Genomic DNA, 23,364 nt, shown 5'->3' with positions numbered 1-23,364 from the left:
GCTGCTCATCGTTATTTTCATAGACGATTTTAGTTTGAAGCTATATATAATAATCTTTGCACAGACGGTTCCGTAAAATCATCTGTACAAGAATATTTCACTAAATTATTTCTGTATAGTGGTATTCAACGTCATGACTGCTCTCTTTTTTTTCCCTTGTTACAGATGTTTTTTTTAGCTGGTATATAGGGACGACATAGTTTGAAGGAACTCAAAGTGTAAGCTATGTGCTTAACATTGATACTAGATATAACAAATGTACATAGGATATATTGATTCTGAATTGGTGTATAAATAAACATAGGTAGGAATAGAAATAGCAGGACGATGAAGCGCGCAAAAAGCAGCAGTCCGGCAGGATTGTTTCCTACCAGTAGCATAGTTGAAAAAGACAGCAACTAGCACCTCATTAACAAAGACACATATTTTGTTCATCCGAGCCCATCATATTTTGATGAACAATAGCGCAAGAACCCGGACCTGCAAAGAGAACATTATATTGTACACTAAATAATCAAAATAGTGTGCTCTTTGTCCCCAAGATTCGTATATTGCAATGCAGTTTTTCTAGCTTGTAGCAATCCTGGTTTTTCTAGGCATGTCCACACCTGTGTATTGTATGAAAACAAATTTAGTATATTATGATAGTAGAGGTGTGAGTGTACGCAAGTGTTTTTAGCGATATTATTAATAGATATGTCGTGTAATTAAGATGTACTCGTGAATGGATAGTGTGCATGCGTAGTGATACGCTTGAGTCATCTTGTAATCGAAAAAAAAAGTACACCATAATTGCGGGGTAAACGAAACACGCTCAAGAAAAAGATGGTGCCATTGCCTGGATTGTCCAGGGCCTTGTACTACTCTTGTGGCAGGCGCCGGCGGCGAGCTGTGGGCCTCAGAAACCCAGCTCTCCACTTCGGTCCACCCACATCTCCTCGGGCTCGAGACACGCCATCGGCCCAGTTCAGAGCCAGCCATGGAGCAACCGAGCCCTCCGGCCGCCGGCGTCACGGCCACCGTCGACCTCCTCCAGGCGGCCGCCGACCTCGGGGTGCACCTCCTGCCCTGCGGCATCAGGCAGAACGGCGGCGACCCCGTCTCCGACTACTTCAAGCCCAGGAGCACAGGTCCGCGTTTTTCCTGACGGCCGCCAAGCCGCGAAGATCGTTTTGGTTTTTTCTTTCCGTTCATTTGGTTGAGGGATCTGTGGGGGCGGTGCAGGTGCGGAGGTGGAGGGGGTGAGGGTGGAGGAGGTCTTCTTCCGCGGGAGGAAGCTGCAAGGCGCAACCCTCGCGCTCCCGGATGGCTACCGAGGTGAGACCAGTTTCTTCGCTTCTTGGTTCTGTTTTCTTCTAAGCCTACAAGGTGTGTGCATTTACCATCAATTTGGAAGCTTTGGGGCGGGGAAATGTCAGATTTTTTATCGATCCACAATGTGCATCGGGCCATGGTCTAATAGTAAGCGATACATAATCTGTGAAGTTGCAACTAGCTGTACCTAAATTGCTCTCTTCTTAGTTAGAATAGAGGAATTGTTGTGTGCGGCACTCATTGAAATTGAAGCTTTCTGTGCAAACCTGTATCTTCTGGTTGTTCTTACTTCTGAAAAAAAGATCTTCTAATAGCTATTTTTAGATAAGAAGTGAATTGTGACTCAACTGCATGTTAAAACTGTGAAGGAAGGCTCTTATGCAGAAACTACGGTACTCTCTTCATATACACGTGATCTTTGCATCCTTCCAAGGGAAGAAAGTCTAATTTCTGCACTACAATTTTGCAAAAGCATGCTGGGCTTCAGCTCCCGCGTTGGCTGTGTCCATTCCAAGCACCCCAGCATTTCAAGAACCTGTTGGTGGTTCCCTTCTTCATGAAGATTATTGTTTTGATGTCTTGGAGTATTTGGACAGTGCGAAACGACTGGATTTTCAATGATGTGGGTCCAACAGTGACAGCCTGCAGAGCAAAATATATCCTTGAATTCGCAATGGTTATCCATAGGGCGAACTTAAGTTATTTTCCTCAAATAAAAGAATGGCTAGATTCCATCTCTTAACGTTTTGTTTTCGGTTTCCTTTTTGTATTATTTTTTTCCTTTCTTAGATCCATGTACTTTATTTACTATCTTTTAATATATAAAAACCAGTAGGGGCTTGTATCTCCATCTTCCCTCTCGTCAGCAGCAACTGGCGGGTGATTGGATTTCTGGGACAACGGCTGTAGAGCCGTGCCTTGCCTCGGTCATTTGTGCTTTTCAGCAAGTCACTTTGTGAGTTGTTCTTCTCTTTTCTGTTCTGGATAGTACTATTACATATTTATAGATGCTTGATGATGAACTGATATACTGAGACTGGACAATTTACTGAGTACAATAGTCTAGACATGTGTTTATCTAGTTCTTTGATACTTGTGATAGCCCCTTGTGATTCTCATTGTTCTGTATTTCTATACCGAGACACATCTCTTGTGTTGAATTTCCAGGGGGCTACCTATTATTATTCTGATACTAGATAATGTGTTGCTGTTAGTTCAGAGATTGCTAACTATAGTTGATTCTGGACATAGAAATTGATTCAGCTTGTTTGCTATTGTTAGTACTCCTTTTGAATCTTGCTTTCCATTTTGTTTATCTCAGTCTCGGCAGCATATTGCTAGTTCTATTCAGTAAATGTGCTTGCTCCGATTCGGTATAGTAGCATAGTCCAGGATGATGTTGTTTGATTTTTGAGAACTTTGTTCAGGTTCTAATAACTAGTTAAGAACTTAGTAAATTATCCAGTCAATGATGTTTTCAATAGAACAATTAGAGGGCAGGATCTTGTTTGTCCTAGGGCCGATTGTCATTCATTTACTGAGAGCACTCTTTTACATGAAAAGAACATGTAATCCAATTCTTATTGTTCACTTGATGTCAGAAATTGTAACTTTTGAACTGCTGTTATTTCTTTCAAAGGTCATGTGCAATTGCTTTTTACTGTTTTCCATTTGTGTTTTTATATGTGGGATGATATCCATGCTCATATTATCGCTGTATCATATACAACAAGTCCTTAAGTTTAATCGAGTTTATGATGCTTCTAATATTCATTGTAGGTTATGTATTGGAGAAGAAGAGTGGAGGAAAGGATCCACGGGACTTAGATGGGGAGGTCAGCAATTTTGTTTCCCGTTCAGAATTCCAGAACATAACCTACTGGAATCATGATACCACGCCATTGTTGCTAACACCGTTAGTATCTTTTTCCCTCAAGATTCATTTATCCATCTCTTGGCAATTGGTGGACATTCTGTAATTTCTTGAGCAATTGATGTACATTTTGTAATTTCTTGAGCAATCGATGGACATTTTGTAATTTTTATTTTGCATATCTCTACTTCCTTTGGTTAGGCATTGGTATATGCAGTAGGCCATAAAAACTAATCACTGAAACAACTGAAATGTCGGTTACACATACCGACTGACACAATCCTAACTATAGCTTTCTCTTCCTGCAGATGCACAAGGCAGTGACTGCTGAAGAGCTGGCTAACACGTCTGCCATGCAGAATCAGGACAACCGACCAAGATTCATTGCATGGTGATTATGCATTTTCCATACGATGTGACTTCAGCATCGGGGAAAAAATTCTGCAATTCAATCTCTAATTTCGAGTTGGCGAAGCACCCTACCAAGCTATCTATCAATCTAACAAGCAGCCTACAATGTCGACCCATCCAATTAAGCAATGAGCACTGAGATGTCTCAATTACAGTAGAGAATAGCTGTGACGACGAGGTGCTCTTCTACAGAAAGACCAGTTCTCGGTGGCATTGAAAACGGTTCAGTAATTTAGCTTGGGGCTTAACTATAGTGTTCGTTCCTGTAACACATACCATTCCTGTATTAATAACCTGTAGTGTTGTGACAGTGCCAGTGTTGCCTCTGTATTTGTCTCGCCTTAATATGATCGCGGAAATGTATTTCGAAGAATCAGATTTGAGTGTCAAATAAAGAGTAGCATGCAATCTATGCATTTTACCAAAACCTCAGTAACCAACACCAACTCCATCACAAACCTGAGAGGCATTGATACCGGTGAAACAAAGCTGAAAGCAACACCTACCATTGATAGATTGCAAGATTCATAAGCAATCCCAACTTGGTCGTTGACAGATAGTACGATATTTTTTATGGGGGTCTGACATTCACCAGACTCATCCGAGAAGCAATCATCAATGTTAATTTCCCCCCAGAGACAACGAATCTTATACCTATGTGATAAGCGCAACACAGAGTTAAAGCTTGAAGAAAATGCAACTCGAATCGTATCATGAAACTTCAGAATGCAACTATTCTTGAACGAACAAGATATCTGCAAAGTTAATCAAATTACAATGTTACAACATAGCTGCGCAGAAACCTCTTCAACACTTCAAGATATTACAAAACCGTGACGTTCTAACCCGCAGTGCTACAAGAACGGGTGATACAAATTTGAATAGGACTGCTCAATATCTAGCACAAGGCTCTAGCAGAAGGAGGGGAAAATTAAACAGCCGACCCAACACTCTACTCAGGACCCCGGTTTCTAATCAGAAGAGTGGTGATAGAAATTGAAATGCCATGGTGTATCCTTTTCATTGCAAGCTATCAAAGAAGCCAGGGCCTGCCTTCGCTTTCAGCTCGTGACCGGCATCTTTGCCCATAGCAACCATGTCATCAAAGGAGTAAGGCCCACTTCTTGATGTTTCATATACTGTAAGTACAACAACAACAAAAAGTTATGTTATTTGATGATATATAATGCAACAATTTCATTTGAGATTTTTCATTTATTGTAAATCAAGGATACCTATAGAACCATCTGGTGAAGCCAGTAGACCTCGGAATGAACAATTCCCATCCTTGTCACGATAAGCATATGCCGCAATCGGAGTTCGGCAGTTACCATCAAGAACTGACAAGAATTCTCTTTCGCATGCAACAGCTAGTCGGGTATCTTCATGGTTCAACGAGGATAGATAATCCATCTACAAAAAAAGGCAAAGAAGGGGAGGTCTCAACATCATTAGATATAAGAGCGTTTAAAAAAACAAGAACAACTCAGGCAAGTGCATTCATGTAAATTGCAGAATAAAACAGAAATGTGCACTAAGAAATTAGAACTATTCTAGAGTGCTGTAAGCCTATGAGTAATTTCAAAGAAGATATGTTTTTTGGAAAACCCAAATTTGCAACATGGTTAGGGTAAAAAGGAATAAAAAATTGGAGACTGCACTAGGACAACAAAAATGTGAAGAGACAAAACAATCAGATTTGAAAACAATTATATGTGGTGTGTTAACAACATCATGTAACATAGTTGCCATTCAGGAACAGAAAATGGGCAATTAAACTTATCACTTAATCAAAGAAGAATGCAAAGTTGAATAGCAAGAAGATAGCACAACTGGTGTCAGATTTGGATACGGTATTATGCATGCATCATCTTCCTTTTTTCATCTACCAGCATATTAAAACACTAGATCACGTACCATTTTGTCATCTTTGCTTCTGCAAGCTATTCCAATAGCGCCTTGGGCAACTGCTGGAAGCATTTCTTCCACTGATAGTACAGATGTTGCATTTTCTGCCATATTTAACCGCTTGAGTCCAGCCAGTGCCAACATTGTAGCATGGACATCTCCTTCCTTGAGTTTCCTTAACCGTGTCTGAACATTTCCTCTGAAGTTAACAACCTGAAAAGCATTCAGAATTGTTAAGCCCTAGATTAATCAAGAAGTATACCTAATTGAAAACACTTCTAAAAATAGTACATATAACTAAGAAGAAAACTGAAAAGAGAGTCTGCAATTGGACAGAATCCTCTATATGACAAACAGTTTTGCATGGCTAGGCATCTTTTTACATATATGGCATTGAAAAAACCCCTTCACAATCATAGAAGTCTAAAATAAATATGTTTATACAAGAGCAGAGAACTGCAGCTGACAGAAACAGTCATGTTTCAGAGAAAGAACTCAGACGTAGTTCACTTATGGCGGCATGGAGTAGACACGAGCAGGGTTCACAAATTCGGTCAATATTCACGAAATTCGACCGAATATCGACGATTCGAGCCGCATTGCATTCGAAAACCGATTGGTTTTCGAAATTTGAATTCAAAAAAATCAAAAATAAAAAAATCACAAAAATTTCTAAAAATACTAGAGACAACTCTAAGACCTTCTATGAAGAAAAAATTCAAAAATAATGTCGTTTGCATCATATTTTATATGGAGGAAATTTGAAAAAAAAGGTCGTATGAACCAAATAATTTGGCCCATCACGTTAAGGAAAAGCTTAACATGCAAACACATATTTTTCTTGTGTAAGACGTATCTTAAGAGGATCTTTAAATTTTGTTTCGCTTCATTTAGAGTTTCATTAATTTCTTCATGATTTTTACAAAGTTCACAAGCATAAAGTGAACATGTTAAGAAACATCACTATAATTAACTTTTACATGTCTACCATTATTTTTCATACATAAAACATAGTATAAGTAAACTGATAAAAGTGGTTTCACTAATTTTGGAGGTGTGAATCGGTTAGTTATGAATTAATCTAGTTGCAACACATTTACACAATCTTGCATGTTAAAATAACTATTTCATGAGTTCATATATTTTTAAAAGGCATAGGATCATGTAAGAAGACTAACAAAATTGGTTTCATGATTTTTGGATTAGCAAATAATTAACTATGCATTTAACTAGGTTTATCAAATACATTTTCTCACAAAAAATATTTAACTTTTTCATGAGTATAAATACTTTTATCATGTAGATCATGTTACAAGGAAACCAATAAAATTTGTTTCATTTGAGTTGAAGATCAGATGAATTAGTTATTGATTTTACAAGGTTGAGCTGTTTTTTAGTTTTTTTGTTAAACTTCACCGAAATGCGAAGAATACGAGCAGTTTTCCAAGAAATGCGAGCGGTTTTTGACAAGGTTTGAAATGCGAAGAATGCAATCGAATATCGGTGGAACTCGATCGAATATCGACGAAACCGATCGAATATCGAGACCCCGATTCGAGCGGATTTTGCCTCGGTCAACCAGGTTTGACTGAGTGAATTCGTTCGAATTCTTCGAATTTTCGCTCGATTTCTTCAATATTCACGAATATCGGTAACGCGAGGGGGGTCGCATTTCGACCCCCCATCGCATTTGTGAACCCTGGACACGAGTGGATTTGCGAGTATTTTGAGCATACTAAACAACAAAGGAAGAAAATGAAAGGGGAAAAACAGCTTGATGAATGCAACCATCATACTTACTTTTAGTGATGGATATCTATAGAGAATCTGAGATTGTCTCCTCAGGGAAGCACTTCCGACAACGCTACCAGCAGGAAGCTCCGCAAGAGAATTTGCAGTCAAGCATATGAATGCATCTCTCACATCCTCTCGTGGGAGGTTACAGGGCAGAACTGTGCCTTCGGGTAGATAGGTTGGAACATCTTTCATAGAGTGAACTGCAATGTCAATCCTTCCCTGCAAGAGTGCATCATCTATCTCCTTGGTGAATAAACCCTTGCCTCCTATATCAGCAAGGGGTTTGTCCAAGATCATGTCTCCTGTGGTCTTTATGATGACGATCTCAACAGCACCCTCCTCAGCTAACTCAGCGTGTGCAGCTTTCAGTTTTTCTCGAGTTTCATGGGCTTGTGCAAGAGCAAGAGGACTGTCCTAAATAACCAATAACATGAATTACAGATTTGCGTATTACAAGCAAGATACTCGAGTCCAAAAAAAACACTTTCAAGTGAACATGAAAAGAAAAAAAACAAGCTTCGATAGTCAACAATAAAATTCTAGTGGATTTTCCCCTCAACACCAAAAAAGGCCAAAATTTCCACAAGATCCAAGTCAAGGCCACAACTCAGTAAGCCAAAACTAGGATAATTATGGGTAAAGGCTACAACCTCGTAAACATACACATGAAATCTCCAGCTAGTTTGCTAGTAATAACGCAAGAACGATAAAGCGTCTCTTGATGACCCAATATTGTAGGGGTAACACCTAAAGGTACATTTTTGCCGATTGCAAAGAGTCCATTATTCAGCACTATTAAGGTCAACGGCAAGCTACTGCCGATCCTAAATTACAATAGAACGAAGCTAAAGAAGCATATCCTGCTAAAAATCATCAATACTCCGTCTAAATTCAGCCAGCGTCCAGAATGCCTGACACCTAAAGACGCAATATGTTCAGAGCCACATCTCAAAACCCAAATTCCCAGAGGAACAGCTAAACACGGGATCTCCCGGACACTTGCAACGCATTGCCACCCCAAATCCAACCAATAACACCTAAAGCCGCGATTTTTACCAACATAACCCCAAATTCACCACCCTCCCAACCAAAGAAACCGCAGAAAGGGTCGAATTTGATCACCTTCCGCGCGTCCCAATCCGAATGAGGGAGACCTTGGCCTGCGCGCCGGCCTCGATGGCGACGGCCGCGCGCACGACGGTGCAGCCCCGCCGCGGGCGCGCGAGGCAAGTCGGCGAGCCGAGGAGGCTATGGTGCGCGGTGGTGCATCTCAGCGACACCATCTCCGGCGAGCAGAAGGGGGGACTTGGTGGGCGAGGCGGGGAAGGGGAAGACACGAGCAGCGAGGGGAGGAAGAGAGGCGGCCGAGATGGCTGCGGGCTGTGTTTGCCGAGGGCTGTGTTCTGATCTGGTTGAGCTGGTTATGCTCTCGTCATGGTTGAGGGGGAGAGGATAATGTGTCAGGATTGGCCAACCACTACGAGGTCTACTCTGCTCAATCTGTGCTCCAATCTGATGCCCATAAGAGGACTAGAGGAGTGTGCCCTCCACGATTTTTACTTCGAAAATAACCCTGCATTTGCTCGAATTTAGATCTATATTATTGGTTTTGTTTTAAATTCTTTTAGTTAATTGTTTTTTCCTCGTGCTCAATTGATCACGCTAAAATACCAATAAGATATCTGTTGGAAGTAATACCATTTTTAGATTTAATTTAATTTAATTTTTAATGTAAAATGAATAATAACGGATGTAAATAATGAATAATGACTATGTTCCTACTAGCTCCTATTAACCCTGACTAAATTTGACTAATCTCTAGTAAGATTCGACAAGTCTCAACACGCATCGATTAGTGTATGGCCTCGACAAGATATTCGATTAGGTACTCGAACAGCAGATATAGTAGATTGATTAGGTACTCGAGTAGGATTTACATACGTATCTGATTGTGACGTGATATGTAAATATCCTCGTGGTGTCGATGATAGATGTACTAGATGATAATGAAGATGAAGTAGTTAATGCAGAGGCTACCGTGATGTTGATCCAGTAGCTAATGACAAAGACGAAGTAGTCGAAGTAAATTGTGATGATGCAGAGAAAGCAGATCATGAGCAGTCACGACGAGCGCTTCCTAAAAATCTTATTCACTATCTCTCGGTGCAGGATCCCAAGAGCAATGGGTTCCGGAGACCTGCTCTCTCATTTGTCGGTGCACGCTAGCACAGCGGGATGGAGTAGACTACGTGCAACGGCGCAACAGAGAGAAATTAGCAAAACCCTAATTGAGTGTGGTGTCTCACGTCTCTCCTTTGTGCGGCAGCTGACAAATATATACACAGGACGTGCGATTGAGACGCACCACGATCGGAGACGGTTACACCGCCACGATCGGAGTCTTGACCGACACGATTTCCATATATTTATCTGTTTGCCCACGCATAAAAAAGAAAGAAACCGCAAAAGAAGATCGGATCTGAGCAAGCAACAGGACCCGATTTTAGTGGACCATTCAAGCAGGTGTCGTGCGCTTGCGCCCCAGCCTCGGCCACGACCCGGCAAGGCAAGCGAGCGTACGTGTGTGTTCTTCTAGTCCTATCATCCACATATGCTAAGCTGATGAAGGAGAGAAACTATTTTAAGTTGATCTCTATCCACTTCCATTATCAAAGTGAGACTAAAGAATACAACCTCCCTCACATGGTTGGGCCTTTGATATTTATTTGGAATTATACAAATATAATGGGCTAAGCCCGTATATTCTAATAATCCCCACCAGATCTCAAAGTCCCACGAAGATTTGCCTTTTGCTCAATACTGTTTGATATACCAATATTTCAGTAGAGACTGTTAAGTTGAATATCCACCTAGAACATCAAGTTACACTCATTCACAACTTGGATAATGAACTAAGCCTTGAATTGCATGTCTTGTGCAAAAGTCTCACTTGAAGTCATAACTGATACTAGACTGACAGTAGTCTACCCCACAGGTGGAGCATATAAGTCGTACTCTATGATCTCTTCATGAGTTTATTAAAGATCACCCTAGTCTTATAAACTGCGACCAACAGTCATGCTCATATAGGTATGTTCTTTCAATAATATCTTGTAGATTAGCATCTTCGCTAATTAAAACTAACATAACATATTAAGGTAATAGTCAACCTGCCTTACAGATTTCGAGAGTCTTGCATCTTTACTCGAGTGGATTGTATGATACTCTCTTTCAGTTAACCAATAGCTTGTTCTTCTCAGGTCCTAATTCACGGGATCTCCAATCACTTAGATTAGGCTACCACTATTATATAACTCACATGAGTTTCATGTCCATCTCTTTCGATGCATTATCTATCATATTTTGTGATAGTTCCTTTGTAAATTGATCTGCCAGATTTTTAGCTATTTAGATATAATCCAATGCTATCACTTCAGAGTTTCTCAATTTTTTGACAGATTTCAATCTTCTCTTTACATGTCTTGAGAATTTTATGTTGTCCTTAGAACTATTCACTTTGACATTAACAGTTTGATTATCATGGTTCATAAGGACAGCTTGTATTGGTTTTTTGACCACTAGCAAATCCATCAAAAGCTCACACAACCATTCTACCTTAACAGTGGTTATGTCTAACGCTCTGAGTTATGCTTCCATGATTGACCTCGTCAATATGGTCTGTTTGTAAGACCTCTATGAAACAGCAGCACCGCCAGGAGTGAATACATATCCGCTTGTGGTTTTTATCTCATCAATATCGGATATCCAATTTGAATCACTATAACCCTCCAGTACTGATGGATACCTAGTATAGTGAAGTCCAAAATTCATAGTACCTAACAAGTAGCGTATGACTTGATCACACGTATGCCAATGATCATCACTCGGGTTAGAAGTAAACCGGCTCAATTTGCTCACAGCAAATGAGATGTCAGACCTTGTAGCACTAGCTAGGTATATGAGTGATTCGATTATTTGGGAGTATCTTAGTTGATCCTTAGCAATTCTTTTATTCTTTTGAAGTATTAAGTTAGGATCATAAGATATCGGAGTGATCTTGATGTCCATGTAGCCAAAACGGCTCAAGATCTTTTCCACATAATGGGATTACAAAAGTGTAATTCCATTCTCACCTCTAATCAATTTAATAGTTAAGATCACATCATCCTCTTCCAGATCTTTCATATCAAAATTTGACCTCATTAATCTCATCAATATTTATTCCAAAAATCAAGATGTCATCAACATACATGCACAGAATAACTCACTCACCCCCATCATCTATCAGCTTCATTAACAACAAAGCCCGTAGATTTTAGCAACTTACATACATGTCCTTCTGACCTTCTACTACAAACCCATCAGGCTGATCCATATAGATTTTCTCATCCAATTCTCCATTAAGGAAAGTTGTCTTAACGTCCATCTGATGAATGATAAGACCATGTGAGGCAGCCAAGGAAAGCAATCCTATTGTGGTCAGTCGAGCGACAGGTGAATAAGTATAATCAAGGGTTAATCCTTGACAATAATTCTAGGGTGTACCAGTCAATGGGTGTGTGAACGATACTTACAGTGTGATGAACTCAAGAACACAAAGGTTATTCAGGTTCAAACCTCCCGAAGGATAACATCCCTATGTTTTGTGTATTTTGTTATAAGTGTTTAGGACTCTGGTTACAAATGAGATCCTCTCTCGAATCCTAGACCCGTTCTCCTTTTTATATACAAGAGATTGAGAACTTACAAGTGGCCCCTTTTCCATAGATCCATACCTAGCTAGATATTCTTTTCCCATACCATCATCACGCGGAGTGCGTGCATTACACCTTATGCCGGTGGTACTACGGGGCCCATCCCATCCTCATAGATGCCTCCACTTTTATATTACCTCGGTAGCTCTGCCTATCCCCTTGCTCTGAGCTGCAAGCTTATCTGCCAAGCAGTTTCATCCCAGCCTTCTGTGAGCCCGTCTACAAACTCGTCCACTTGCTTGATCGTTCTATAGACTATGTCCCATCTGTCGTGTGGCGCCAAGTCGGTCCGCAAAACCCCACTCCATAGCATTTAATTCTATGGGACAGGGCACTACTCATCTGCGCCGGCCACGACTTTATTCGCTAAAGGAAGTGTCACGTTCCAAATCCTTAATCACGCAATTAAGCATAATTCTTTTTAAGCATTATATTTAATTTTATATAATTGTAATTGGGAATACTAATGCACTTCGTTAAAAGTCAATTAGATGAGAGAAAAAAATCTAGGAGGGAAAAGAATGAAATTCGCAGTCAAAACAGACAATTTTCTCTAAAACGTGAGCCCCACATGTAGGCCAACCACCCAACCACTCAAGTGGGCACCCCCACCTGCTCTCTCTCTCCTCCCTCACTCCTCACACCTCCACCTTGCAGCAACTACAGCTCACCCCCTCCCTCTCACTCCCCTCTCTAGCTCTCTCACTCTCCCTTGGATTTCCCTCTCTAGTAGCAAGGCCAAGGTATGCATGCGGTACCATTGTATTCTCTAGCTCGTGAGCTGCTCATCTATTCAATTCATTTTCGTTTTCCCGAATGATTCGAGCCGATTTTGATGATTTTTGGTGATTAGGGTTGAAACGTAAAGAACACTGGAATTCTTCATCTCCCGAGTGTTTCCTCCATTCCCTGGCGATCACCCAACTCCACAAGCATATTGGGTAAGTCCCTTAGGCTTCTCATGGCATGAATTAGTGATTTGGGTCATCGATTTTGAATTGTAGCAAAGTTCATGAGTTTTGAAGTTTTGGATCAAAACGAGGATTTAAATGAGATTTGAGTTAGGAATCAAGTTGCTAATTTGATGAGTGAATTCTAGACTCTATAAACCATCTCAAATATGTTCCCCTTTTGATTGGAGAAGATTGTAAATCGATTTGGCAAAGTTTTTTTTTCCCAAAATGGAGCTTTTCTGGACAGTCTTTTTCCCAAAATGGAGCTTTTCTGGACAGTTCGGAAGTTCCGAACAATTTTTTGGAGGTTCCGCAGTCCGAAACTTCCGTAGAAATTCGCGGATCTTCCGCAAAAATCCGGAACTACCGTAGTTACTATTCATCAGCGGTCCGAAAGTTGTAAAATTTATAATAAATTCTCTGTAGCTCCAAAAATTATGAAACCAATTTTGTTGGTTTCATAATAACCTAATCTACCTATTAAAAATATCCCCAGCTATGAAATAGTTAATTAACTTTCTGAGATAAATTAATTAGTTTAAGGCTTCATTAATTTACCGTTGGTTCTTTGCGAGTCCAAAATTGATTAATCCAATTTTGCTAGTTTCCTTATGAATTGTTCTATCTAGGAAAAATGGTTTCAGCCATTATATGCATATTTTGGCATATAGTTACGCTTCATTCATACTCATAGCATTGCACGTGTTGATCCTTTTTAGAGAACATCGATCTCAGAGGCCCAGGATGATCCCGGCACGCCCCACCTATTTGAGCCAATGCATCAAGGCAAGCAACTAAGCATATTGATCAATCTTGTGTAATTGGATAAGTCTAAAATTGATGAAATATGCTTATGTATATATGCATGTTTAGTGAGTCAGTGTCGGGTACCAATGGGTAGAACCTATGTCGATTGCATTCTTCTACTTTGAATACTTGTGTATTTACATTCCTTGTAGTCTTGAGATTTTGTCCATGTCTAGGTACGAGTTTGACTTATATGCTTAGCCATGTTTATGTCATTCGGTAGAAGTCAAACTACAATGCATCTCGTTGTTTGCGAGCATAGGACCTTCTTATGATTACATACACTTATTGAGGTTGAGATGGTTGTATGAGTGATGAGTATGAGACGAGGTGTGGATGGTGCTAGGAGGTGTTTTGTCCTGCCCGGATGTGGAGTTCCCCTAGGTAGGTCGGTAGAGGAAACCGAACACCGTAGACCGCTTGCACCAGTTAAGCACCGATCGTTGGTGTTATTAGCTTTAGCACTTACCCTACCCACCACATGCTGATCTAATAGTAAGGCGAGCCGAATACCTTCGCAGCTGTGGCTTTTTGGGTGTGGACATAGACGGTGTGAGCAGGCAGGCTTGTAGCGGTACTAGTTTGCTCTGGGAGTAGTTCTAGTACCGCTGCTCCAAGCGATGCATGATCCAAACAGTTAGGGCTGGTTGGGAAAGGTTGTCACGAGTACCCCCTTATGTGCACTTTGGCTGGTGACATAAGCCTAATGATCCTCGTGTTGTGTGGGTCCAGGAGTATCTCCCTGCAGGGTGTATAAACGGTTCGAACTGCCGCGCTCTCGGTCATGAGCATGCTTCTATCCATCTGCATCGGTCATAGAGTTTCGAGTATGGTTTGTGGTTCGGTATGTGGGAGATGGTGATGTTGGTTCTTGTTACTTATTGATACACATGTTGGTTATAGTTACACTTGTTCAGTTGTTAGTTGCAGTGTAGTTTTCATATGTTTTAGTTAAGTTTCAGTCGCTCACACATATATCTAAGATGCTTAGTGCATATGTTTTACCTAACATGTGGCTCATCCTTGCTAATGATCAGTGCATAATCCTTGGAGTCGAGCTATGTATATGTGCTCTATATGGTTTAAGTCTTGCGAGTACTTTCGTACTCATACCTGCGCTTTCAGGTACTCCTGCTACTGAGTAAGAGGTTGTTTTTGGCTACTTTGTACCTGCCGATCTTGGTGGCGGGCAAGAGTAGTGCATTCTACTCTGAAAGTGGTGTTTTTGAGACGGTGCCTAAGAGCATGCGACGCTGTTCTCTTTTGTTGTTTATAAGTTTAACTTTCCGCTGCGTAGTTCTTTTGTGGTTAGGAGTTGAGGGGTTTTACCTCCTCCTAGATCGCTTTTGTTGTAAATTGTTGAAATCAGTTGCATACTTAATACTTGTAATATAAATGTTTATTACTCGCTCTTTATTAAGCTATGTTATGATGTACATGTTGGAAGGCATGCGTTCCGATCCTTGAGCACAAAGCATGTGCCGGGACTACCAGAGCAGTATTCTGTTTAATCGTTGAAGTCATGATCGTGTCAGTAATCAACTTAGTGATTAATTAGAATTCTGTTTGGACGGTTCCTCACAGGAAGGTGCCTCGGGAAGGAAAACACTTGAGTAGAAATCAATAAATACGATTAGACAGGTTAGGTATGGACGTTCTGTAATCAGCAAGGGTTGGTCGTGGGATCACAATATATCTCAAGGAGGCTGATCGCGTAAACCTCGCGTTGGTCGAGCAAGATTTGACCTTGTCGTACGATGGGTCAGGGTTTAGTAAATATCCCCCACTAGTCGCCATACCCCTCGTAGGGCCCATTAGCTAGGATGCCCCCTTACTCAATACTCTAACAGTAGCCCCTGGGCTTCCCCGTGGTCGTGATTAGGTCTGGTCGCACCACTTAAGCCTCGAGGGAACATAGTCCAGCCAAAGAGTGGTCGTCGATGTCGTTAGCCTTCAGAGTTTGATTCTGAACTTCACGTCACATGGTGAGGTTAAGCGTCCTGAGAAAGAGAGAGAGAGACATTGATGGTCATCGGCCCAAGGGACTTTCAGTTCCCCATGCGCGCCCCCTTATATTTCGAGCGGTTAGGATGTCGCGTCAGTTGAGGTTCCTTAGTACTCCCTAGAGTGAGGTGTCATGATGAGATGTGTATAAAAAATGAAGGTGTTGGTGTCCAAACACCACCACGCATACACGGGTTTGACCAGGGCATAGCCATGAGCCCCTTGGGTAGTAAATGATAGGATCGCGGGGACATTTCCCGCAGTGGTTTTGCCTTCCACCCTAGACGTGAACCAATGACTGCCGGGCTATAAAAGTAAGAGTATACCTAGTCGGCCACCCATCAATGTTTTTTGCAAGACAAGAAGGAAATTCTCCTTGTGGATCATGGTGTCCTCCTCCCATTCTTTGTCGGGAGAGTCGATGATTTTGGAGGATTTAGCAACGACCGAGTCACCTTTGACGCTGGCTCCGCTTGTTGTGGTGCCCCCAAGGGCAGATAATCTTAAGGACTTGCTCGTAGGGTTGGAGTCGGCCACCATCGAGCTTCCCTCGCTACAGAGAGGGTCTCCCCCTGCCACTCTCGCTCGATCCCCGGCCCAAGTGGTTGCCCCGGTCGAGGTTATCGACATCTCCGATGACAAGGAAGAGGTCAATCCACCAACTGGTAAAATGATTCACTGAAAGAATAATAGGTAAATTACCATACCGGCTAGTTCTATCTCCAATGTTGCCCAATAGTCACGTTGACATACTTGGTGTTCTTCCCTTGATTAACCTTTCTTCCTTTGCGGTCTCAGCAATCTTTGGCCCTATGGCCAATCTCGCTGCACACGGAGCAATGTTTATCATCTTTGTTCATTTTCTTCTTCTTGAAGTTGGTGGTTTATTTGACCTTCTTATTTTTTTACTTTATACTTGCCATTAGAGGACTATTGCACCATATTTACGCTAGATTGTCCATCGCCTCCTTTGTTATGTACATCCTTAGTTTAAGCTTTCTCCTCAACATCAAGAGACACGATCAGACTCTCAACAGAGGTCTCTTGTCTCTTGTATTTTAGAGTAGTGACAAAATTCCTCTACGAGTGAGGCAATTGGCAATGATGCCCCAGCCATAAACCTTTCGAGTAAGGTACACTTTAGGAGCTCAAGTTCTTTTATAATGCACTGAATCTTATGAGCTTGCTCGACTACTAATCAATTGTTGACCATCTTATAGTCGTGATATTGCTCCATGATATACAGTTTACTGCCTGCATCTGACGCACCAAATTTTGCATTCAGTATGTCCCACAACTCCTTTACATCCTTTATGTGAATGTATACATCATAAAGACGATCGGTAAGAGCGCTAAGAACACATCGTATAAAGAGTGTGTTGGCTTCCTCGAACTTCTTCTTCTCATCATAGGAAAGAGTTCATTCAGGCCTGCCAAATGCAACCCAATAGCGGTTCATAGCCGTAAGCCACATAGTAGCTTTGACATGCCATCTCTTAAATTGCACACCAGTAAACTTGTCCGATCTCAGTGCATCGGTAAAACCAGCCACCGTTAAATCAAAGTGTCTACAATAAGGTTTTTAGATTGTCGGAAGTAATAGTACTTTCGGATTTAATTTAATTTAATTCTTGATACAAAATAAACAAGAACATATGCAAATAATCAATAACGACTATGTTCCGACTAGCCCCGACTAAATTCGACTAGCCTCGAGTAGGATTCAATAAGTCTCAACACGCCTCGATTAGTGCATATCTTCGACATGATATTCGACTAGGTACTCAACTAGTAGATGTACTCGACTAGGTACTTAAGTAGATTTACGTACGTACATAATAGCGATGTGAGATGCAAACGCCCCTGTGGTGTCGATGCTCGATGCAGTAGATGATGATGAAGATGAAGTAGTCGATGTAGAGGCCACCGTGATGTCGATCCAGTAGGCGATGGCAAAAAAGTAGTCGAAGTAGATCGCGATGATGTAGAGGAAGCGATCGTGAGTAGTCGCTACGAGCGCTTCCCAAAAACCGTATTCGCCCTCTCCCGATGTAGGATCCCAAGGGCGATGGGTTCCTGTCGGCGTATCAAGAACCGGGGGTCCCTGAGTCCCGAGGCCAGGCCAGCCATCCACCACATGGCGCCATCCCGCGAGGTCCCTCCTGCGGGGTGAGGAAAGTTCAAGTCCAGGGAGAAGGTGCTCGGGGCCACAATCACTGGTCCCCGAGCACCTCAGTTCCCCGATGATCCGCGGAGTCTAAGTACCGGGAAGAAAGTGCTCGGGCCGGTGCCTAGTCACCCCCGAGCACCCTAGTCCCCCGATGATCAGAAGAGCTAAAGTTCCGGGAGAGAGTGCTCGGGGTTGCGGGTAGTAACCCCCGAGCACTCGGTTCCCCGAGGTTCCACACAAAGAGTGCTCGGGAGAGAGTGCTCGGGGCTGTACGTGGCAGCCCCCGAGCACTCGGTTCCCTGAAGGTTCGTATAAGAGTGCTCGGGGAGGTGAACAGTACCCCCGAGCACCCGGTACCCCGAGGACAAGGATAGGCATTCTCGGCAGAGAGTGCTCGAGGAGGTGAACAGTACCCCCGAGCACTCGGTACCCCGAGGACAAGGATAGGCATTCTCGGCAGAGAGTGCTCGGGGACGTGAACAGTACCCCCGAGCACTCGGTGCCCCGACGACCCAGAAAGGCCCCCGAGGGGTCCACTGATGAGGTGTCCGCCAGTCAGAGGTCCGAGGCTGCATTTAATGAGCGTGTGTGGCCTGACACATCCAACTGCTCCCGCCGCAGCGTCAGTTCCTGCCATGCTTTGGCAGAGGCCGTGGGGCTATTAATTACACGGGTCCCGTCCCGTATCATCCGTATCATCGCAAGATCGCGTTCCGCCTGCCGCCCTGCTGTGGCAGAGGAACAAGACAGGGCGGGCACACCGAGCTGCTCTGAGGCTGCCCGGTAGGCCCTCTCCACGGCGCCCGTTGCCAGGGCATTTATGGTGATAGGTGACCGAGCGTGCGACATTTTTTTCACCCCCGGTCACTTCATCCAGAAGAAATGATGACGCATTTCCCAGTCGTGGCGTCTTGGAACTTGAGCCCCTTCCTTCCCGTTCGGGGCATGTCTTGGCCGGCGAATGCTTAAAAGAGTCGGCACACAGAAGAGAAAGGGGCGACCAAATGCACAAAGAATAGGCCCGAACAGGCCACCGATAGAAAGATACAGGACAAGGAGATCGAACAGAGCAGAACAACACAGCATACAAGGTGCAAGGAACAACCCCTGCCGAAGAACAAGGAGCATCAAGCTCTTAGTTAGACAAATATTCTTGTAACCAGTAACATCTTTGAGGGACTTCCTCATGGCAGTTATTACATCCATACAGGAGTAGAGTATTACGCCCCCGTGCGGCCCGAACCTGTCTAAATCCCAGTGCACTTACTTCTTTTTGCACTAGACCATCATCCCCCATCCACCGGCCGTTGCATTTACATCCACTCCCATTTATTTCTCCGACGAACTTATTCAGGATCATCCCCCCGGCCGAATCTCTAAAAAGGGGTCTCTCGGGATCCCTGCGACAGGAGTTAATCCTCCGACAGTTCCAGAGACCTGCTCTCCCGTTCATCGATGCATGTCGGCGCAACGGAATAGAGTAGACTACATACGACGGCGTAACAAAGAGAAATTGGCAAAACCCTAATTGCGTATGGTATCTCACGTCTCTACTTTGTGCGGCGGTTGGCAGATATATATATAGAGAGAGTCACGCGGTTGAGAGGCACCACGATCGAAGACAGTTATGCCGCTGCGATCAAAGTATTGATCAACATGATTTTTATATATTTATCTATTTGCCTAAACAACAAAAAGAAAGAAATTGTAAAAAATAAGGCTAAACCTACATAAGCAACTAGACTCAATTTCGACAAACCATTCACACAGGTGCCATGCACCCGCGCCCCGGCCATGGTTAGGCAAGGCGAGCAAGTGCGCGCGTGTGTTCTTCTAGTCATCTCATCCATACATGTTAAGTGAATGGATGAGAAAAACTCTTTTAAGTTGGTCTTCATCCACTTCGATTATAAGATGAGACTAAAGAATATACATCATTTTCTCCTTAAATATAGGATAAGAGGTGGAAAGAGGACTCGATTAGAGATGCTCTAAGCTCTTTCCATTATTTATCCATTGCTCTATAGATGAGTAAAAAAAACAAAGCAGATTTTAATCTCCTGTTCCTCACGATGTTTCTAAATATAAAAATGAAATTTCCCAAAAATAAAATAAAATTAAACATGAAAAGTTAAAGAATAACAAATTCAGAAGGAGACAAGGAAAGGAAGAATATAAAGGGAAAATCACGCTAAAAATAAAAAGAAAAAAAGGGGATAGGAGTACTGCGAAATAACGGCCGCCGATGGTCACAACTGCCGTCGCGGCGGCTGCCGCCGCCGTGCCGCCGCCTGCCAAAGCCAAAGCCGTAACTGTAGCCCCAACAACACCTGCCACCGTCACAAGAAGGCACCTTCTCCTCGCCGCCGCCGCCGCCGCCCCCACCCTCCGCACGACCGCCGCCTCAGCCGCGGCCCCAAGATTCGCCGAGATCCCTAGCTCCGGCGGCGTGAAGGCCTTAGACCTCCGGGAGGGTTCTGGCGAGGTTCCGGCCGACGGAGACCAGGTAAAGGAGCCGCGCTTCTGTCCTGATTGCGCTTATTAGTATCATTCTTGCCTGTTTTAGTTAACCAAGTTTACTCCTTGAAATTGCTCTAGTTAACCACTTGATATAGACATATAGTGAGCTAGTTATTGGCATAAATGCACTGCAATTGCTGCTTACGAGTGATGAATCTATAAGTACAGGGAATGCTTATGCAGCCATTTTTGTTGTTTGTAATTTGTATTTTTTTTAGGAAAAGTACATGACAGGTCCTATGTTTCTTCACTTATGAACTTGAAAGGTTGCAATCCACTATTATGGGAGATTGGCAGCGAAGCAAGGTTGGCGCTTTGACTCCACCTATGATCACAAGGACGAGACCGGTGATCCCATGCCGTTTGTCTTCACCATTGGGTCTGGAAAAGTGAGATACAGAATTCATTTTAACTCATTGTGAAAGAACTGAATTGTATTCTATGGTATTGGTACTACACTCTATTCTGCAATTTTAGATAAGGATCGTACCTGAAATTTGTACTCTTCCATTGTGGAGTTTCTTTCATGAAAGTTTGAGGTTACAGCATAGCATGCATATTTTTTTGTTCCTAAAAGAGGATTGTCAACTGATTTCCAATATACTATACCTGTTTTATTGTGAAATTTAGTCACGGAAGACTATTTTATATTAGCTTAACAATGCTAGATGCATCTCTAGAAGTACAAATCACCTATTCTTATTGCTCTTGCGTTCCCTCAAAATTATTCATCAACCATGGTCTTGGTGAAGTTTTGTCCCTATTATCTGATGTCGCACACGATACATTCTTGGAATGTTCATTTCTGAAATCATTCCAGGGTGATAATCTTGCCATAATATAATACATGAGTCTTGCAGGTTATACCTGGTATTGAAGCAGCAGTGAAGTCCATGAGAGTTGGTGGTCTTCGCCGTGTGATCATTCCACCATCACAGGGATATCAAAACACATCGCAAGAACCAATTCCTCCGAATGTAACTTCCGCACTATTAATAATTATAGATTTATTATTATATTATGTTACTCATGCTCAACTAAAGTATCTCCAATCTAGCCAACGAACTACTAATCATTACTTTCTGTTGCATGCTCAATGCAATAAAAAATGGCTTTGCTATTGGTATATTTCCTTGAGATACATGTATGTGATTAGATTAAGAAAATATCTATTGTGTATCTATCATTGACTGGAACTACTTCACGTACATACTAATTTTACCTGTCGTTTCATGTGCAGTTCTTTGATCGGCAGAGATTATTTACTACCATATTCAACCCGACACGCCTCGCAAATGGCGAGGGTTCCACTCTTGGTACACTTATCTTTGACATCGAGCTAATCAGCATAAGGCAACATTTATAGCTGTTCTGCTTTGCGAGGATCTGATCAATCCCTTCTGTAATATGTGTAGAACATAGTGACTGTCCATCCACTCCTTGATCAATCTCAATTGCACAGATACAGATTGTAAGGTACTGAAAGACATACAACGGTATATCTAGGGAACGTAATTCTCAAGATCAAATTCACTATTTTGCTTCTGGTCCTAAGTTGGGTAGCATGAGAACATTTTTTATTCTTATTTCACATCAGACCTGCACTGCATCTCTCTTATGCTTCTTCAACAAACTGGAAGGTGCTTTTGAAGAGCAGAATATTAGATGAGAGATGCCTCCCTGTGTAGAACACTGAACACATGGTTAGTTGATATTATACTCTTATAATTATAATCAGTGGTACTCTTTCTGCGATGTTGCGACAAAAGGTTGGTGATTCTCCTCGCTGATTTTAACCTTTTTTTTGGGAGGGGGGGGGGGGGGTGATGCTTTCTCATAATCTAGGCATGTTGATATGCTTATTCAATTCAGTTGCAACATGATTGTTCGGCGCGTGCAGAGCACACTGATGCACACAGTTGAGTCGAAGAATAGATTGTAAGCACGAAAACTATGGAATGCTTTCGCAACTTCAGCAACTGTGATAGCTGAAAGGTGTTTACAGGTTCTCTATATCAAAACTCTTAGATCGCCAAAATTTTATAGGAATCAGTATATTCCCTTTTTGAAAATATTATAGCGGGTGTCATGTAAACTGTTTTGGAATGAAATTTTCAGTTGGAGTCCCCACTTCCCCACTGAGTCCTAGAAGAAGAAAGAAATGCCCCATGCGACTACGGAACAACCACTAAACATGTTTAACTACCCTCTCTAGTCACGGAACAACCACTAAACATGTTTAACTACCCTCTCTAGTCACAAATACTTACATTTTTTATAAGGTGTGATTAAATTTTTAAATTTTTGATTATCAATAACTTTTAAAATATTTAGTTTGAAAATATAAAAATCATATTTGTATTGTCTTGAAGATTTTTTTTTTCATTATCTCGTAAATTTATTAGATTGTATAAACATATGTTAGTAAAAGATACTTCTGCCGTTCAAAAATACAAGGCGCATTTTATTTTGAAAAAAGTCAAATTTTATATATTTTGATCAATAATTAATCAAATTATAAGTATATTTAGTGTATAAAAATTATACAATTAGATTCATATTTTAAAAATCTTTCATACTATATTGATTTTGTAGCCATAAACTATATATTTTATAAGAAAGCAATGATCAAAATCTAAATTTAAAGACTGAGCCAAAATAAAATACTGGTATTCTTGAATGGAGGGAGTAGTGCTCAAAGCTACACATTAGGGACTATGTCGTATCTAAAATATCAAGTATTTTTTACTGCAGGGAGTACGAAGTTGTTGCTCTTATTATGGTTGTTGCGCGTCGAAAGCAAAAGAAGAATCGCTAAAGGATTAAGAATCCATCAACACCTTCTAAAAGAGA

General features: G+C 41.9%; 3 protein-coding genes across 11 annotated transcripts; 2 read left to right on the top strand and 1 right to left on the bottom strand.

Annotated features, from left to right (window-relative positions):
- The first annotated feature begins 801 nt into the window (after positions 1 to 801).
- LOC133918434 (uncharacterized) lies at positions 802 to 3,974 on the top strand. 9 transcript variants are annotated; one of them, XM_062362314.1, is made up of 6 exons: positions 802 to 1,130; positions 1,225 to 1,317; positions 1,687 to 1,706; positions 1,787 to 2,269; positions 3,094 to 3,229; positions 3,496 to 3,974. In XM_062362314.1, exons 1-4 carry the CDS (start codon positions 980 to 982, stop codon positions 2,054 to 2,056), a joined length of 534 nt encoding a protein of 177 aa, XP_062218298.1. In that variant the 5' UTR covers positions 802 to 979; the 3' UTR covers positions 2,057 to 2,269; positions 3,094 to 3,229; positions 3,496 to 3,974. The 9 variants fall into 9 exon arrangements, 7 of the variants coding, with proteins under 7 accessions (XP_062218298.1, XP_062218299.1, XP_062218302.1 ...); XM_062362315.1 differs by having other exon boundaries at positions 1,683 to 1,706; XR_009909762.1 differs by having other exon boundaries at positions 1,091 to 1,130; positions 1,639 to 1,706.
- A 333-nt stretch (positions 3,975 to 4,307) lies between these two features.
- LOC133918433 (porphobilinogen deaminase, chloroplastic) lies at positions 4,308 to 8,805 on the bottom strand. The gene is made up of 5 exons (XM_062362313.1): positions 8,426 to 8,805; positions 7,307 to 7,712; positions 5,516 to 5,719; positions 4,834 to 5,011; positions 4,308 to 4,737 (listed from the first exon to the last, which is right to left on the bottom strand). Exons 1-5 carry the CDS (start codon positions 8,584 to 8,586, stop codon positions 4,619 to 4,621), a joined length of 1,068 nt encoding a protein of 355 aa, XP_062218297.1. The 5' UTR covers positions 8,587 to 8,805; the 3' UTR covers positions 4,308 to 4,618.
- Positions 8,806 to 20,203: 11,398 nt separating this feature from the next.
- LOC133918432 (peptidyl-prolyl cis-trans isomerase FKBP17-1, chloroplastic) lies at positions 20,204 to 22,047 on the top strand. The gene is made up of 4 exons (XM_062362312.1): positions 20,204 to 20,497; positions 20,778 to 20,900; positions 21,372 to 21,488; positions 21,752 to 22,047. Exons 1-4 carry the CDS (start codon positions 20,237 to 20,239, stop codon positions 21,875 to 21,877), a joined length of 627 nt encoding a protein of 208 aa, XP_062218296.1. The 5' UTR covers positions 20,204 to 20,236; the 3' UTR covers positions 21,878 to 22,047.
- Positions 22,048 to 23,364: the final 1,317 nt, after the last annotated feature.

This window comes from Phragmites australis, chromosome 5 (assembly GCF_958298935.1).
Source record: "Phragmites australis chromosome 5, lpPhrAust1.1, whole genome shotgun sequence".
NCBI lineage: Eukaryota > Viridiplantae > Streptophyta > Magnoliopsida > Poales > Poaceae > Phragmites > Phragmites australis.
Note: the sequence above shows the minus strand (reverse complement) of the source record. Positions and strands in the feature narration are given on the sequence as shown.

Excerpts from the sequence above, each read along its gene's own strand:
- LOC133918432 (XM_062362312.1), top strand. The coding sequence starts at position 20,237 with ATGGTCACAACTGCCGTCGCGGCGGCTGCCGCCGCCGTGCCGCCGCCT. Across the intron at positions 20,498-20,777 it reads TTCCGGCCGACGGAGACCAG|GTTGCAATCCACTATTATGG; the intron begins GTAAAGGAGCCG and ends TGAACTTGAAAG. Across the intron at positions 20,901-21,371 it reads TCACCATTGGGTCTGGAAAA|GTTATACCTGGTATTGAAGC; the intron begins GTGAGATACAGA and ends TGAGTCTTGCAG.
- LOC133918433 (XM_062362313.1), bottom strand. The coding sequence starts at position 8,586 with ATGGTGTCGCTGAGATGCACCACCGCGCACCATAGCCTCCTCGGCTCG. Across the intron at positions 5,720-7,306 it reads ATAGATATCCATCACTAAAA|GTTGTTAACTTCAGAGGAAA; the intron begins GTAAGTATGATG and ends AATGCTTTTCAG. Across the intron at positions 5,012-5,515 it reads GAAGCAAAGATGACAAAATG|ATGGATTATCTATCCTCGTT; the intron begins GTACGTGATCTA and ends CTTTTTTTGTAG.
- LOC133918434 (XM_062362314.1), top strand. The coding sequence starts at position 980 with ATGGAGCAACCGAGCCCTCCGGCCGCCGGCGTCACGGCCACCGTCGAC. Across the intron at positions 1,131-1,224 it reads CTTCAAGCCCAGGAGCACAG|GTGCGGAGGTGGAGGGGGTG; the intron begins GTCCGCGTTTTT and ends GGGGCGGTGCAG. Across the intron at positions 1,318-1,686 it reads GCTCCCGGATGGCTACCGAG|GCTCTTATGCAGAAACTACG; the intron begins GTGAGACCAGTT and ends CTGTGAAGGAAG.